The following is a 13,807-nucleotide window of genomic DNA, read 5'->3' on the forward strand; positions in this document are numbered from 1 at the left end:
TAAAAGTAGCTCAGTCAAAATGTTACTCAAGTAAGAGTAAAAAAGTAATTGCTTTTGAATATACTTAAGTATTCAAAAGTACATGCTTTTAAAAAATACTTAAAGTACAACTAAAAGTAAAAGTCCTTTGAAGTCCTCGACTAACCTTCTCGACTAACCTCCTCGAACTACCTTCCTCTGTGTTAAATACAGATACTTTTGTTTTCTTGGCATTGAGCTTGAGGCCGATATTCCTGAACTCCATTTCTACTGCAGTGTTAGTTCCCTTACATTCTCTGCTGTGTCCGAGACTCTGGGAATGTCATCTGCATAGTCAATGTCAGTAATCATGATGGGAGTTACTAGCTTAGTCTTTCTCGGGACCAGTGTGAACCCCAGTGCCTCAAAAGATTATTATTTTCTCATGAGGAAATAACAGGAGTCACACATGAGTGACACATCGCTGACAAAGCTGCACTCAGATCAAATTAATTATATTCCAGTTCTTAATGTACTTTGGTGATAAAGAAAATCTATTTGGTACAAATTCTCAGATGCAGGACCATCAACTGTGACCTTTTTGTCAAGATACAATAACATTCAGCTTAAAAAAACTGAGGCCATCTGTTCTAAAAAATAAATAGAAAAATGTAATGCATAGAGTAACTGTCATGAAGGGTGTTTTGATTAGTGATTAGACATATTTTTTCACCAGATCATAAGTAACATCTGGTGATATGACACAATACCTTACATGCTCATTCTGAATGCATACAGTTGACATAGAAAACAGAACATTCTCTCTGTTCAGTATATGTTTGTGCAGAGACCTGCAGAAATTGGCGACAATCTTGTGGGTGCCGGGGAGCCCGAGCACCCAAGGAGAAAGCCGAGCACCCACAGGAAATGTGTTGGTTGGATGACTATTGTGTGATGCTTTGTAACGTGCACAGCATGTATGATGTACCCGCTCTGATACCGTGTGTTATTGTGAACAGAGGCAGCCAGTGCATGAGACAGGAAAGAATGGTGATCGCGCACACTGTCTTCACTTACAGCAAAAAAGTATTTTATTGCCAACTGACATTCATCAGGTATTTCTGATTAAGGGGTTAAAACTTGGTTGATGTGTGTGTGACTTGTTGTTGAGTACCCTACCCACTTAACATGAATCGGCATCCATGGCTGCAGAGATGGTGGTTGCAGAGAGGCAGGTGTTGTTTGCAAGGCATGTGGTTAGGTTGAAGGTTTAACATCTGTAATTTCTCAGTAGACACAATCTACAGCCTTCTTGACCACATCCTCTGCTCTCAGGATGTTTATGTACCCACACCCACGCACAAAACCACCCCAATTGTATACGTTTTTATATCAATGAATTGCTGTAATGTTTTCACAATGAATTTATAGGACCTTGTAACTCTGTTTCAGAGAAGTAACTCTGAAACAACCTGCACTGTCTGCATGCACTGATGTGCTTGCTTGTAAAACCACTACGTTATACAAAGCCTGCAGAAACACCTATAAAAACGAAAATAGAAATGACTGAGGAACAGTGGCGGAACAACTCAAAGCCGGGCCGGGAGGCACAGCACAGTGATCAGGCCCCCATCCGCAAAATTTTGCGGGTTTTCGGCGGATTCTGTCACTTTTTGGGGGTCTTTTTGTCACTTTATTTCTGTTTTAGGGTTAGGGTAGGGTTAGGTTAGGGTTATGTTGTTTAATTCTTATTTTTGCCTGATTTTACCGATTTATTATCTGACGGCCCGGGCCCTCCTGGGTCGCGGGCCGCCTCCCTGGCCTCCCCGGATGCTCCGCCACTGCTGAGGAACCAGAACTACATTCTTTTACTCCTATACACCCATACAAGATGTAACAAAGAGGCAAGCGGGGGGGGGAAGCCAGAAACACGGCTAATGTGAGAGCAGAAGTGTGGTAAAAAGAAACAGCCAACCTAAAAGTACTCAGTACTTTACAGCCTTCCTAGAAATGTACTCGAGTAAAAGTAAAATATTTGTCTTGGAAATGTACTCAAGTAAGAGTAATAAGTATTAAAACAATCTAATACTCACAGATCCTCAGAATCTGTGCTTAAGTACAGTACTCAAGTACATTTACTCCATAACTGTCCACCACTGATATTCATTGAGTGTGACGTATGCCCAGGGTGTACTTACTATTCACTTGTGCACACAAAAATATGTTTTCTCCAGTTCTGGACCAGTACCAGTAAATTAGCTCATTTATGCATTGGGCATGGCAGTACATTTCAGCCAGACTGTTTTGTAACTGTCACACCCTGTCTCCACTGAAAGCCAAGCCACTGTCTATAGGACTTTATACAATTCTTAATAGAATTTCAACAAAATGAGAAATAGGTAACCACCATTTTTGTTTGATCGAATACTTTAAAAACAGTTTGCATATAGTACAGTGGTACGATGATATAATGATGCTAAAAGGATAACACAAAAAGCCCCAAGGGCTTGTTTCCATGTGCACTGATGTGTTATTGATCCCAAATCAGTACACCACGACAATGTCATCCACTGGTCTGCTCTCCACTGATTCACCCAAGCCTTCACCAGTCTCAGTGGAGAAAGTTTTGGTTATAACTGCCTCAGGCAGTAAACGCAGGATATGATCTGATTCTGTGTCATTCAGGAACCAGGTGCATCCTACCAACCAGAAAACTCTGCATAAGTAAACCTAACTATTTGATACTGGAACCAAAACAAAGGGGAATATTCAATAGGCTATGCATTCTTTTTTCAGAGGTAAGTAGTTTTCCATTGCATTTAGCATTTGTATGTAGAGTAGACCTTTTTTTGATTGATTGAAATTTTTATTAGGCAAAAGAATGTAAAACAACACAGTTACATTTATAATGCTTTTGTCTAAAAAGGTCCGGCCAAAAAAGTCCTTGCGGACTTGTTTCCGTTGGGGTCCTTGAGTTAATTTCATAGACATATATAGTAGCAACCAAACCAAAAATCAACATGAAAATACAGATAATACAGAAAAAGTACCACTATGTACAAAAAAAGCATTTAAAAATATATGTACAAAAAGAAAGGGGGGGGGGAAGCATGGAAAAATAAAAAATTATATACAAAAAAAGCATGAGGAAATACAAAAAGAGGAGGGGGGGGGGGTCGTCTGTCTACAGGGAAACTGGTACTAGCTCCTCTTTCGGCCTCCAGAAAGATGGGTTTTTAGGGCAGTTTTGAATGAGCCCAGCGAACTGCATTTTTTGAGGGATGGGGTTAGACTATTCCATTCCTTGGTGGCTGTGCTATAGAAGGAGAATTTGCCCATGTTTGTTTTATGGGTGGGTGGTACCAGATTGTTGTTTAACCTATTGTGAACCTATTGTTCACATAATGAATTCTAGGTGTATTTTTGTTTACAGTCTCTGGGCTACTAAAGTTTTATGTTTCCTTAAAAACAAAGAAGAACGAAAGAATTCTCGACATGGGTCGCATAGCTATTAGCCTAAAGCGTGATTGAGTCGTAGTATAATGGCTACACTAACCATTGCATTATTGTCAGAAAAAAAACAGGAAGTATAGTTTAACACATAGAATTCTCATATAATTTATTTTTTCCTTATTTGTGTGGCTGTGTAGCGGCCAGGGCTGCCAACCCTCCTGGATCCTGCAGGAGTCTCCTTGATTTCTACCACATCTCCTGGAGGACTCCTGGATTGTCATTTCTCCTGGATTTCTCTTTGATTGGGGGATTTCTTCCGCTTTCAAACTCAAACTTAAAGTTAAACCTCAAACTCAAGCTTAACAAACTCCCCAAATTCACCAGAACACAGGAAATTACATCTATGTTAAAAGGTTGGCGTGCCTGGTGTTAATAGCCTACTTGCCACAGACGATGGATGTCAGATCACGTCACAAACTGTTATCTATTTGTGTGCGTAAACGCAGCGCGTCCCTTTACGCAGTCCATTTAGGCTCCGGTAACATGCCTCCCTCCTGCTGGGATCCTTGGCTGAGAGACGCCTCAGGTCCCGCCTGCCAAAATGCCACCCCTCCGTTTCACCCCTGCTGTCCCCCCCCCCCTCCCCGCCCATCCCACTGCCAGCCACTATACCAATGGCCACGTCTTAAAAAAGCCTTCTTTGTACACAAACGGACACTGGGGATAGCGGTTCTGTCGGAGCCCTCGGAGGATTCACCTCGGAGGAGTCACCTTAAGTGATCTCTCAATAATCAATAAGGGATCTGGAAGAGTTCTCCATTGGATCGCGGTGTGTCGCCAGGCAACACCGGCGTTAAGGTAAGACCCTTATTTTTAACTCTATGGTAAGACCTTCCAACAAACAAAAAAGAAAAAGCTGCTTACAGAGCGAGTGACCAGCCATCCTCTGAGCCAAGTCTCTTTCTTTAGGCTACTTCTTGGGGACTTTCAGTGGTGGAAAAAGTACTCAAATGTTTTACTGAAGTTAAAAGTATCAATAGCCTACAGAAATGTAGAAACATTCTGTTACAAGTAAAAGTCCGGTAATAAAAATGGACTTGAGTAAAAGTACAAAAGTATTGGTATCAAAATATATACTTAAAGTACAAAAGTAAAAGTACTCATTATGCAAAAGATCCCATTTCACAAGTTTTCAAAAGTATAAAAACCCTTTGAAAATACAAATAGCTGATCTACAAGCTCACAATGCCTTGCATCATAGATCAGCTATGGGTAAGGTGTGTTTTGTAATAATCAAAATCAACAAAGTAACTAACTTAAGTTTTCAAATATTTGTAGTGGAGTAAAAAATATTATATTTGCCTCTGAAATGTAATGGAGTAGTAAGTAAAAGTATTGAAAATTGGAAATACTCCAGTAAAGTTAAAAATACCTCAAAATTGTACTTAAGTACAGTACATGAGTAAATTTACTTAGTTACTTTCCACCATTGGGGACTTTTGGTTTACGTTTCCGAGGGACCCGAGGAAGCGAATTAACGCACTTGTACTATTATTACAGAGAACTGAATTACTGTTTGGATTCAAACGTGTTAAAAAAAAAAAAAAGTTTTACACACGTTTACATAAACCGTATATAAATGTAAACGACTGACATTAAGGTAGCGATTAATTGAATAGGTGGGGGAGGGGGTCGCTGAGGCAACGACAATGGAAAGCCAGATTGCGAGAAATGCTGCGATTCTCCATATATATAATGTATGGTGAAAATGCACTCGATACAGTGCCTATAACTATTTTGTCGGATTAATACAGCCCACTAATTCATTTAAAATGGTCACAAAATAAAAGATGCAGGTTAGGCCAAGTGTTGCATGAATTATATTATAACGTTTATAACTGTTATTAATGACTCAGTGTCTTACTTGCAGTCAATATTGTTGCAAGGAAACATTTAATACAATGTTCAGACTAGCCATGGTTCACATGACGCTTGGTATGACAGTCATGTTTCAGGGCTATGTTCAGACGTGTCTAGTATTCTGTCGCTTTCTCAGAGACTTTGTTAATATTCTTTAAAAAATAACACAAGTTGAAGTTTTGCATTTCACTTTATCCCACCCCAGGCATACCTCTGTCATAGATATTGTCATTTCAAAAGAAGAGTCTCACTTGTGTTAAGTGGACATGATGGAAGTGGCCAAATATTCACTTAAAGGGGAAATCCACCCATTTTCAATATTTAACTATGTCATTAATATAGCATAAAGGAGTTGTGTGGAAATAAGAATTAAAAAAAAAATTAACATTGCAAAAAAATTTAACATTGCAAAAAAATTAACATTGCAAATTACACCATGATGAGTCATCACAGTGTAATTTGCAATGTTAATTTTTTTTAACATAAAAAACATATGTTTGATTCAACACAGACCTTTTTGGTCTTGTCTTGCTTTACAGATATCATATTACTCTGCTATGAACTACCTTTTCATGTTCATCACCACAAAGTGTTTTACAGTGTCTTTCCTAACTCGCAGGACGAGACAAAACCGATGGATACTAAATAGAATGTTTTGGCTGGGCAACTGAAAGAGAGACAGAGAATGTGTAACAGAAGACAGGGAGAAGAGAGAGAATGACAGTGGGTGAGAATGAGAAGGAGAGAGGATGTGAAGAGGTGAGGAGAGGGTATGGACAAAGGACAGGAAACTGCAGAGAGAAACAGAGGGATCTGTCATGATGTTTGTTGTGTATGTAGATGTCCTGAGGGCTAGAGGTGAGGCGTCCCTGTTAGGACTTGTTCAATAAGCAGCCAGATTAAGGCATGCATGGATCACCTCCGCAGTGATCTATTCCCAATGGAAGGCTTTAGGAATATAATAATCCTTCACAGTGTAGCTTTCTTTTCTTTTCTTTTTAACTTTATGTTTCTCTGGCTGTAAGCTTTGTGTTGCTTTCTCTCATGCATCTTATAGATACTCATACAGTTTCATTTCTAACTCACATCTGCTTAGTGCCTATCAACCTTTGTACATATTGGCCAGTCTTCTGCTATAAGCAATACGCATGCATACATTTTCCATCCTATTGTCTCTATATGAGATCTTTTATTTTCCACACCTATGAAGTTATTATAAATTCTCTACACTTTCTCTCTCTCTCTCACACACACACACACACACACACACACACACACACACACACACACACACACACACACACACACACACACACACACACACACACACACACACACACACACACACACACACACACACACACACACACACACACACACACACACACAGGGCTAATGGATAATGGTCAACCTTATTATTCATTCATACTGGTCTGACACACACACACACACACACACACACACACACACACACACACACACACACACACACACACACACACACACACACACACACACACACACACACACACACACACACACACACACACACACACACACACTCTCACACACACACACACACACACACACACACACACACACACACACACACACACACACACACACACACACACACACACACACACACACACACACACACACAATACACAGTGGACTACTCCCCCTCCACAGACTGGTATACAGCCATTACAGTCTTTCCAGATGTTAAGTGTCCACATATGGCTATACATTATGTCAGTTACCATGCAGTACAGCGTGTTCCCTCACTCATTTTCCTGCCTGTTTAGCCACTATTCTAATGTCTAGGACTGCAGATTTGACTGAGTTGCTCATAGCAATTCAGTAAAATACAGTTGATTGTATTGTTCTACAATACAATAGCAACTTGCTATTGTATTGTCTCAGTCAGATTGAGAATGAAGACGTGGTGTGAATGCTAATTTGTGGTGATGCATACATATGATGATGAGATCACTCACAATGTCATGTGTTACCTTTGACCCAAACTTTACCTTTGTTAATCAGACAGTGTTGATACACTGTTTTATCTTTATTCTTTTATTTTGAATTGGCTTACTCTATCTTGATCCTGTGTTTCCTGTGTTTTGCTACTATTATAGCTGAATCCCCCTCAGGATCTAAAATATAATATAATATAATATTGTATTATACAGTAACATCCTGAGTGTTAATTGAACCTTAATTCATTGAGCCTTTGCATTTTGGGTGGTCCCCAAAAATGTTATGCTGTGCTTTGAAATGTTGTTGTGACAAAATGTATTACAAATAATCATACTGTAACTTATTTGCAAGTATAAATTAACCATTAGCCTAGGAGGTGACATAAAATCACAGTAGAATCTAGTATTCCTATGTATACAGAAGAAAGCATTACAAAGTTTTATAGCCCAGTAGAATGTTCACATATGTTGCAGCTTGTGTCTTGAGAAACCGTCTAGACTAGACTGACCTGCTCATGGAGCTGCACGTCATCTATAGGGGTACTGCAAGAACATTTCAGGAACACACATGTTAGTTATTTAACATATACCCCTCCCTCTATCCCTTGCCTCCCACCCTCCCTCTGAGTTCTTCTTTCTAATGTTAAACCCTTATACATTTTGTGCCGCAGAGCAGCTACATAGCTCCGGAGGGAGAGAGAGACCGACACCAACTCAGAACCAGAGAGGAATCCAGCCCAAGCACCAACAGCTGTGAGAGCTCACACCCAGCATCATGCCTCGCTGCAGACTGGGCCCTCCCACCGTGGTTGTCCTGGTCATCCTTCAGGGAGCGGCCGTGGTGCTGCTCTTCGGATGGTACGTTCAGCTCAGTCCCTGTGGCCCCCCGCCTCCCCAGGGCAAAGTTCACGTATTGCTGCTATCGTCATGGCGATCAGGCTCCTCTTTCTTGGGCCAGGTGTTCAGCCAGCATCCATCAGTCTTCTATCTAATGGAGCCTGGCTGGCACGTGTGGACCACATTGCAGAAGCCCGGTGCCCGGGCCCTCAGGATGGCAGTACGGGACCTCATACGGAGTGTGTTTCAGTGTGACCTCTCCACAATGGAGGCCTACATGCCAGAGCTGCATAATGTGTCCACCTTGTTCATGTGGAGCCACAGCCGTGCTCTGTGCTCCCCACCGGCCTGCTCTCTCACGCCGCAGCACCAGTTCAGCAACGAGACAGAGTGTCGTAAGCAGTGCAGTTCCAGGGGGCTGCAGGCAGCAGTCAGTGCCTGTCACACCTACAGCCACGTGGTGCTGAAAGAGGTGCGTTTCCTTGAGCTTGAGTCACTCTATCCGCTCCTCCAAGACCCCACCCTGGACCTCCGAATCATTCACTTGGTACGGGACCCGCGTGCCGTGGTCCGGTCGAGAGAGCAATCGGCCAAAGCCTTCATGAAAGATAACGCCATGGTCCTGGAACAGGGGGGCACCGCCGTGGCGGACACACAGTACCGCGTCATGCAGGAGATATGCCGCAGCCATGTGCGCATCCATGAGAGGGCCACCTTGAAACCCCCAGAGTTCCTGAAGGGTCGTTACAAGATGGTGCGCTATGAGGACATGGTGCAGGACCCGCTGACAGAGATCAAGACCATGTACGATTTTGTCGGTCTGGAAATGACTGGGCCGCTGCAGGAATGGATCTATAAGGTGACGCATGGGAAAGGCAAAGGCACCAAGAAAGAGGCGTTTGAAATCACCTCGCGGAACGCTGCCGCTGTCTCCCAGGCGTGGCGTCTCACACTGGCCCACGACAAGGTCAAACGGATCCAGGAAGTGTGTAAGGGCGCGATGTCATTGCTAGGGTACAGGACAGTTGACAATGACAAAGAACAGAAGAGACTTGACTTGGAACTTCTAGAACCCAGGGAACAATATCACTTCAGTTGGCTCCCTTCCAAAACACAACAAACCAATAATAATTAGAACAAAACTGATCAGTAAGACTTTTTTTATACCACAAAGAGCAGAGTATTATAATTTGTCTACAGAATGAAGTCTATATTCTACGTAGTCTTTGCTGACTAGATTAGAATATATTTGATGTAATACTTTTATAGAAATGTCTTCTGTCATGATGTCGAGATTACACCGGAAAATCCTGTGTGTTAATTTAACTCAGAGATTGTGAGTCCATTTTTACACCCCCAATTTTAGTGTGTAATCTGGTCTGCTTAATCCGTCCAGAATGGACAGAAATTTGAGGAGAGTGTTGCTGTCTGCCTTGGTTTGTTCTGGAATCCGTGCATAACCTATTCAGAATGCAGTCCTCTTGATTCTGCTGGTGCAATGAATAATGACAGCTCTGAAATGTATCCGTCAGTTCCAAATACTTCAGCCTATCCCAATTAGTGTATGTGTGTGTCAAAATTGACACAAATCTCATGGGGACGAATGCCTCAGCCCTGTACAACAAACTGACACTCCTGCTTGAAAAACAATTCAAAACAAACCTGGATGGACACACATAACAGATAGCCTATGAAAATATGTTGTCCAGGGAAAGTTCGACACATAACATCAAAGTAGTTGTCACCGGTTTAACCATTGACCAGTGGTTTAACCACCTACGCTCGTTGTATGACAAATAGCAAAAATAGGCGATCTACAAGCTCACTAGGTGTCATGGTGTGTGATGTGTTGTGAGCTTGTAGACTTTTGGTTCTATATTAGATCTTCTTTTCTTTTTTATGGTGGTTATGAAACAACAGTATGGATTGCTAAATATTGAGAATCTCATCATGATTGAAAGAGCAATAGAAGCACATAACATAATATTATCCAGTGCACATTTTTTGTTGTAGTACTGTAGGTGGTGGATAATATACACAGAGTCAGCAGGACAAAAGATAGAAGTAAGATAAGACAAGATATGATTTAATGTCCCCATAGGGAAATTTGTTCTGGATTCCAAGTCATACATCATCATTGTACTATGAAGTCTACATATTAAGAACCGTTCATATGTAACTGTTCCAATTTGTTTTAAGGAATCTGCACACTACGTCCTCAATAGAGATTTAATAGGCAACGTTTCAGTCAAGGAACTTCTTCACTACTTGCGTGTGTCCCTGACTCCCTAATACCATGAAAGTATACGTAAAGTATACGTGACTACTCCACCAACACCCGCCATAAAGATTTTATTCAGGTGTGCAAGAGACTTTTGGTGAAATGCTCCAGTTTGGGAAATGTATTTATCATTAACCTGTCTCTGTCTGATAATATAGTCAGCTGCTACCCATATCCCATGTATGATGGACAAATGTAATGTGAATTCAGTGTGTTCATATTTATCATTTAAACTTGGACATAATGTAATTTTTCCCCTGGTGTCACAACCACCTATCCTAACTGTTCACAAGGAATAGGCCTCCCACATGGAGAGGGGAGTCTGAGGGCAGTATTGTCTGGAGCTGAGAGTGAATGAATGAATAATATTATGGATCTAGATCTATCTTGGGAGGTTAAGAAGCGGTGTTACACAGTTAGCCACAGATGTGAGGAAGAAGTGGCTATGGCTTGCTATGTTGGATTTCAATCAGTAATTAGCTGTAGCTGTGTAACAGTTACTATAGCTAATGACTATTTTAAAAATCTTCTAGGAAAGTCCTATTTCTCTTTATTTCTCTTTATATTTTGTTTGATAATTGCAACAACAAAAATGCAATATCCAGCTGTATTACATGACGAAATTAAGTGTTTAGGGTTTGAAGGGTATGGGAAGTGTACATTTAGGCAGTAGTATAATCTTAAATCACATTGATTTACAACCTGCAGATACTGTAGATGTTTTAAGAGCCAGATTAAACTGGAATATGATTTTGCAAATGGCCGTTGACTTTGGTTCCTCCAAGTATAAAGATAATTCAAAATGTAACATAAAAATCAAGGCTTACCTATAATTTGTAGGACTTTGATTGATTGATTGAATACTTTATTAACAAATTGCACAATACAGCAGGTACAATTACGCAAGTAATTCTAAAAGGATAACACAAAAAACCCTGAGGGCTTGTTTCCATTGTGGTCCTATGTATTAAATTCATCAAGTCATAAACAATACATTTTTATTTAACACATTATCAGAACTAGCCTAAGTCTAGCCTTTTAGAAATAGATCCTCTTGGGCCGACAATTCAGGACTGGTTCTGATAAAAGTAAGAGGTTTTTCATTGAGACACTATAGGATACCATGACGTTTTCAATTCTCGCTTGTTGTTTTCTTCAACAGTCACTTGTTATATCGTGTATTTTCATGCATGTTACTTGACATATTATGGTACTGTGATATTCAGCATGTGGAACACTGCATGTCAAGTATATTATTGCGTGTGTGCGTGCACACGTGTGCGTTAATATGACCATGACAATGTGGTTCATGGAATTGCATTTCAGAGTCTTGGTTTTATGGTGCATATTGGCTACTATGCATGTAGGTACGCTTATACCCATAGATGATGATGATGATGTTGATTATTATCGTAGTTCAAGGCAGGAGATAAAGGCACAGAATGGAAATGCATGTTGACACAGCATTATTGAATCACATGATTAATAATCTGAGTTCCCAGAAGTTTTCGCCAGCTCTCGCATACAAACGGGAGGGGCGATGATTAATAGCAGTGTTAAAACATATAGGCTGTATATTTGGGCTTATGAGGACCTTGTTTTCCCCATATGCAGGCCATCATATGTGATTGTGACACGTATATAACCCACTCTCACTCTGAAAGGCTATGCAAATTGCATTTTGTGCCAAATCAGTATATCGATTTCTCATTCACACTGCCTTAAAACATTGCCCTTGTGTGACACAATGCATGACATACTGTACACAAGGGCGATGACACAAGTTTTCATCATCACCATTCACATCTACATTCACTCATGTTGTCTTTTATTATCTGTACCGTTGAATGATAAAATGAATCACAAAATAATAGCCCAGTTTTCCTGAAAGTATCATAACATAATTTTGTTTAAGATTAATCCTGTACTACAAATGGGTGGGAAACTGACTGAGGAATGAGGATTGTGTCATTGTTGCTGCACTAGTGACGTCTACTGGTTGGTCAGGGTGCCTGCATGTATAGCAGGGAGGGAAACTAGGGAAGACAAAAATTATAATAAAATAATATATACATATATATATATATATATATATGTGTGTAGGCCCTACTGTCCCAAGTAGTAAATGGAGCTGTGTTATCCCACACCCTTATGGAAGCCTACTTTAGACTTAAAATTGAGATTATTTCACAAACAGGGACTAAGCCACAAAGACAGGTGTTGTTCAATTTGTCCCTATAGAACGATTGTTTTAAGTCCATTACCCTGATCCTAAATGTAAAGAAAGATGATTTGTACACTGCCGTGCTGTTTTCATCAGACATTCCATAATGAAGTTGAACTTGTACATATCTTGCTACTTAGACCATAGTCAAAGTGCAATTTCTTACAGTTTAAATTATTTTGTAAGTTATTTCACTTTGGATTCAAATGAATTTTCCAATTGTCTGTGTTGAGTTTCCCAAACAAAGTTTTGTGTTAAAGCAGCACTATTTAACTTTTTTTTAAATAAATAAAATGTAATTTTGTCCAATCTGTATGGTAGAGTATACAATATATAACTTATACACTTGGGGTGGTTGTATTTTGTCTCCCTGCTCCTCTATTGAGATATTTAGATCATGTCAAAGGTCATGTCTCACCTAGAGACACAGGATCTGACATGAATTTTGACCTGATGGTCAAGATTCAATTTATCCCCTGAGCAAGCAGGCAGGCTCTATTAGCTCAATGGTAAAACATTTTAGCACTTGCGCAGGAAACCAGGTTCAAATCCAGGATAGAATAGGAAAGTTACGTAGTGCTGCTTTAATGTTTGTTTCACTTGCTTGTCAATGAAATGCTTTTGGAAAACTTGTATATAAAGTGCCTAAACAGCTAATATATGCATCCCCACATAATGTGAATAATATATAAAGCATCCTCTGTTGTATTTATGTATCTTGCTGTTCTTGAGCATAGAGATCACTTCGCTTGCAGTGATGTACTGAGATAATTTACTGTCAATTTATTAACCAGAATAACCACATCATTTGTCTCTCACCTAAACTTGAAAATGAGTAGGCTTTAGTTTATATGCACAGGAAGATTACAGTGTTAGTGCCTTACAATAGGTTTGACTGACAGACCAGACTGTTATTTGTCTTCCTGTTTTTTTTAGAATAAGAGAGATTACAGGTACGTGACATTTTTTGAGTAATGCCTGCAATAAATTTTCGCTTGTGTCCTCGTCTTTTGCATTATTATTGCCCTCTTAGTGACTTTGGTTATGTTATGTAATTCTTTTTCCTATTGGTTGCATTTAGCTCTTGCACTTGACTTTGGCTTAGGCTAACTTTTATTTAACCTGGGGTTAGTATCTCTGAGATTAAACTTT

The 13,807-nt window shown here is 40.1% G+C and overlaps 1 protein-coding gene across 2 annotated transcripts; it reads left to right on the forward strand.

Annotated features, from left to right (window-relative positions):
• Positions 1-4,128: 4,128 nt before the first annotated feature.
• chst6 (carbohydrate sulfotransferase 6) lies at positions 4,129-13,592 on the forward strand. Of its 2 annotated transcripts, none has more exons than XM_080437735.1 (2): positions 4,129-4,269; positions 7,985-13,592. In XM_080437735.1, the coding sequence occupies exon 2, from the start codon at positions 8,089-8,091 to the stop codon at positions 9,283-9,285; it is 1,197 nt and encodes a 398-aa protein (XP_080293861.1). In that variant the 5' UTR covers positions 4,129-4,269; positions 7,985-8,088; the 3' UTR covers positions 9,286-13,592. The 2 variants fall into 2 exon arrangements, with proteins under 2 accessions (XP_080293861.1, XP_080293862.1); XM_080437736.1 differs by having other exon boundaries at positions 7,990-13,592.
• Positions 13,593-13,807: the final 215 nt, after the last annotated feature.

The sequence above is a fragment of the Gymnoscopelus braueri genome, assembly GCF_963280865.1.
Source record: "Gymnoscopelus braueri genome assembly, chromosome: 9".
Taxonomy (NCBI): domain Eukaryota; kingdom Metazoa; phylum Chordata; class Actinopteri; order Myctophiformes; family Myctophidae; genus Gymnoscopelus; species Gymnoscopelus braueri.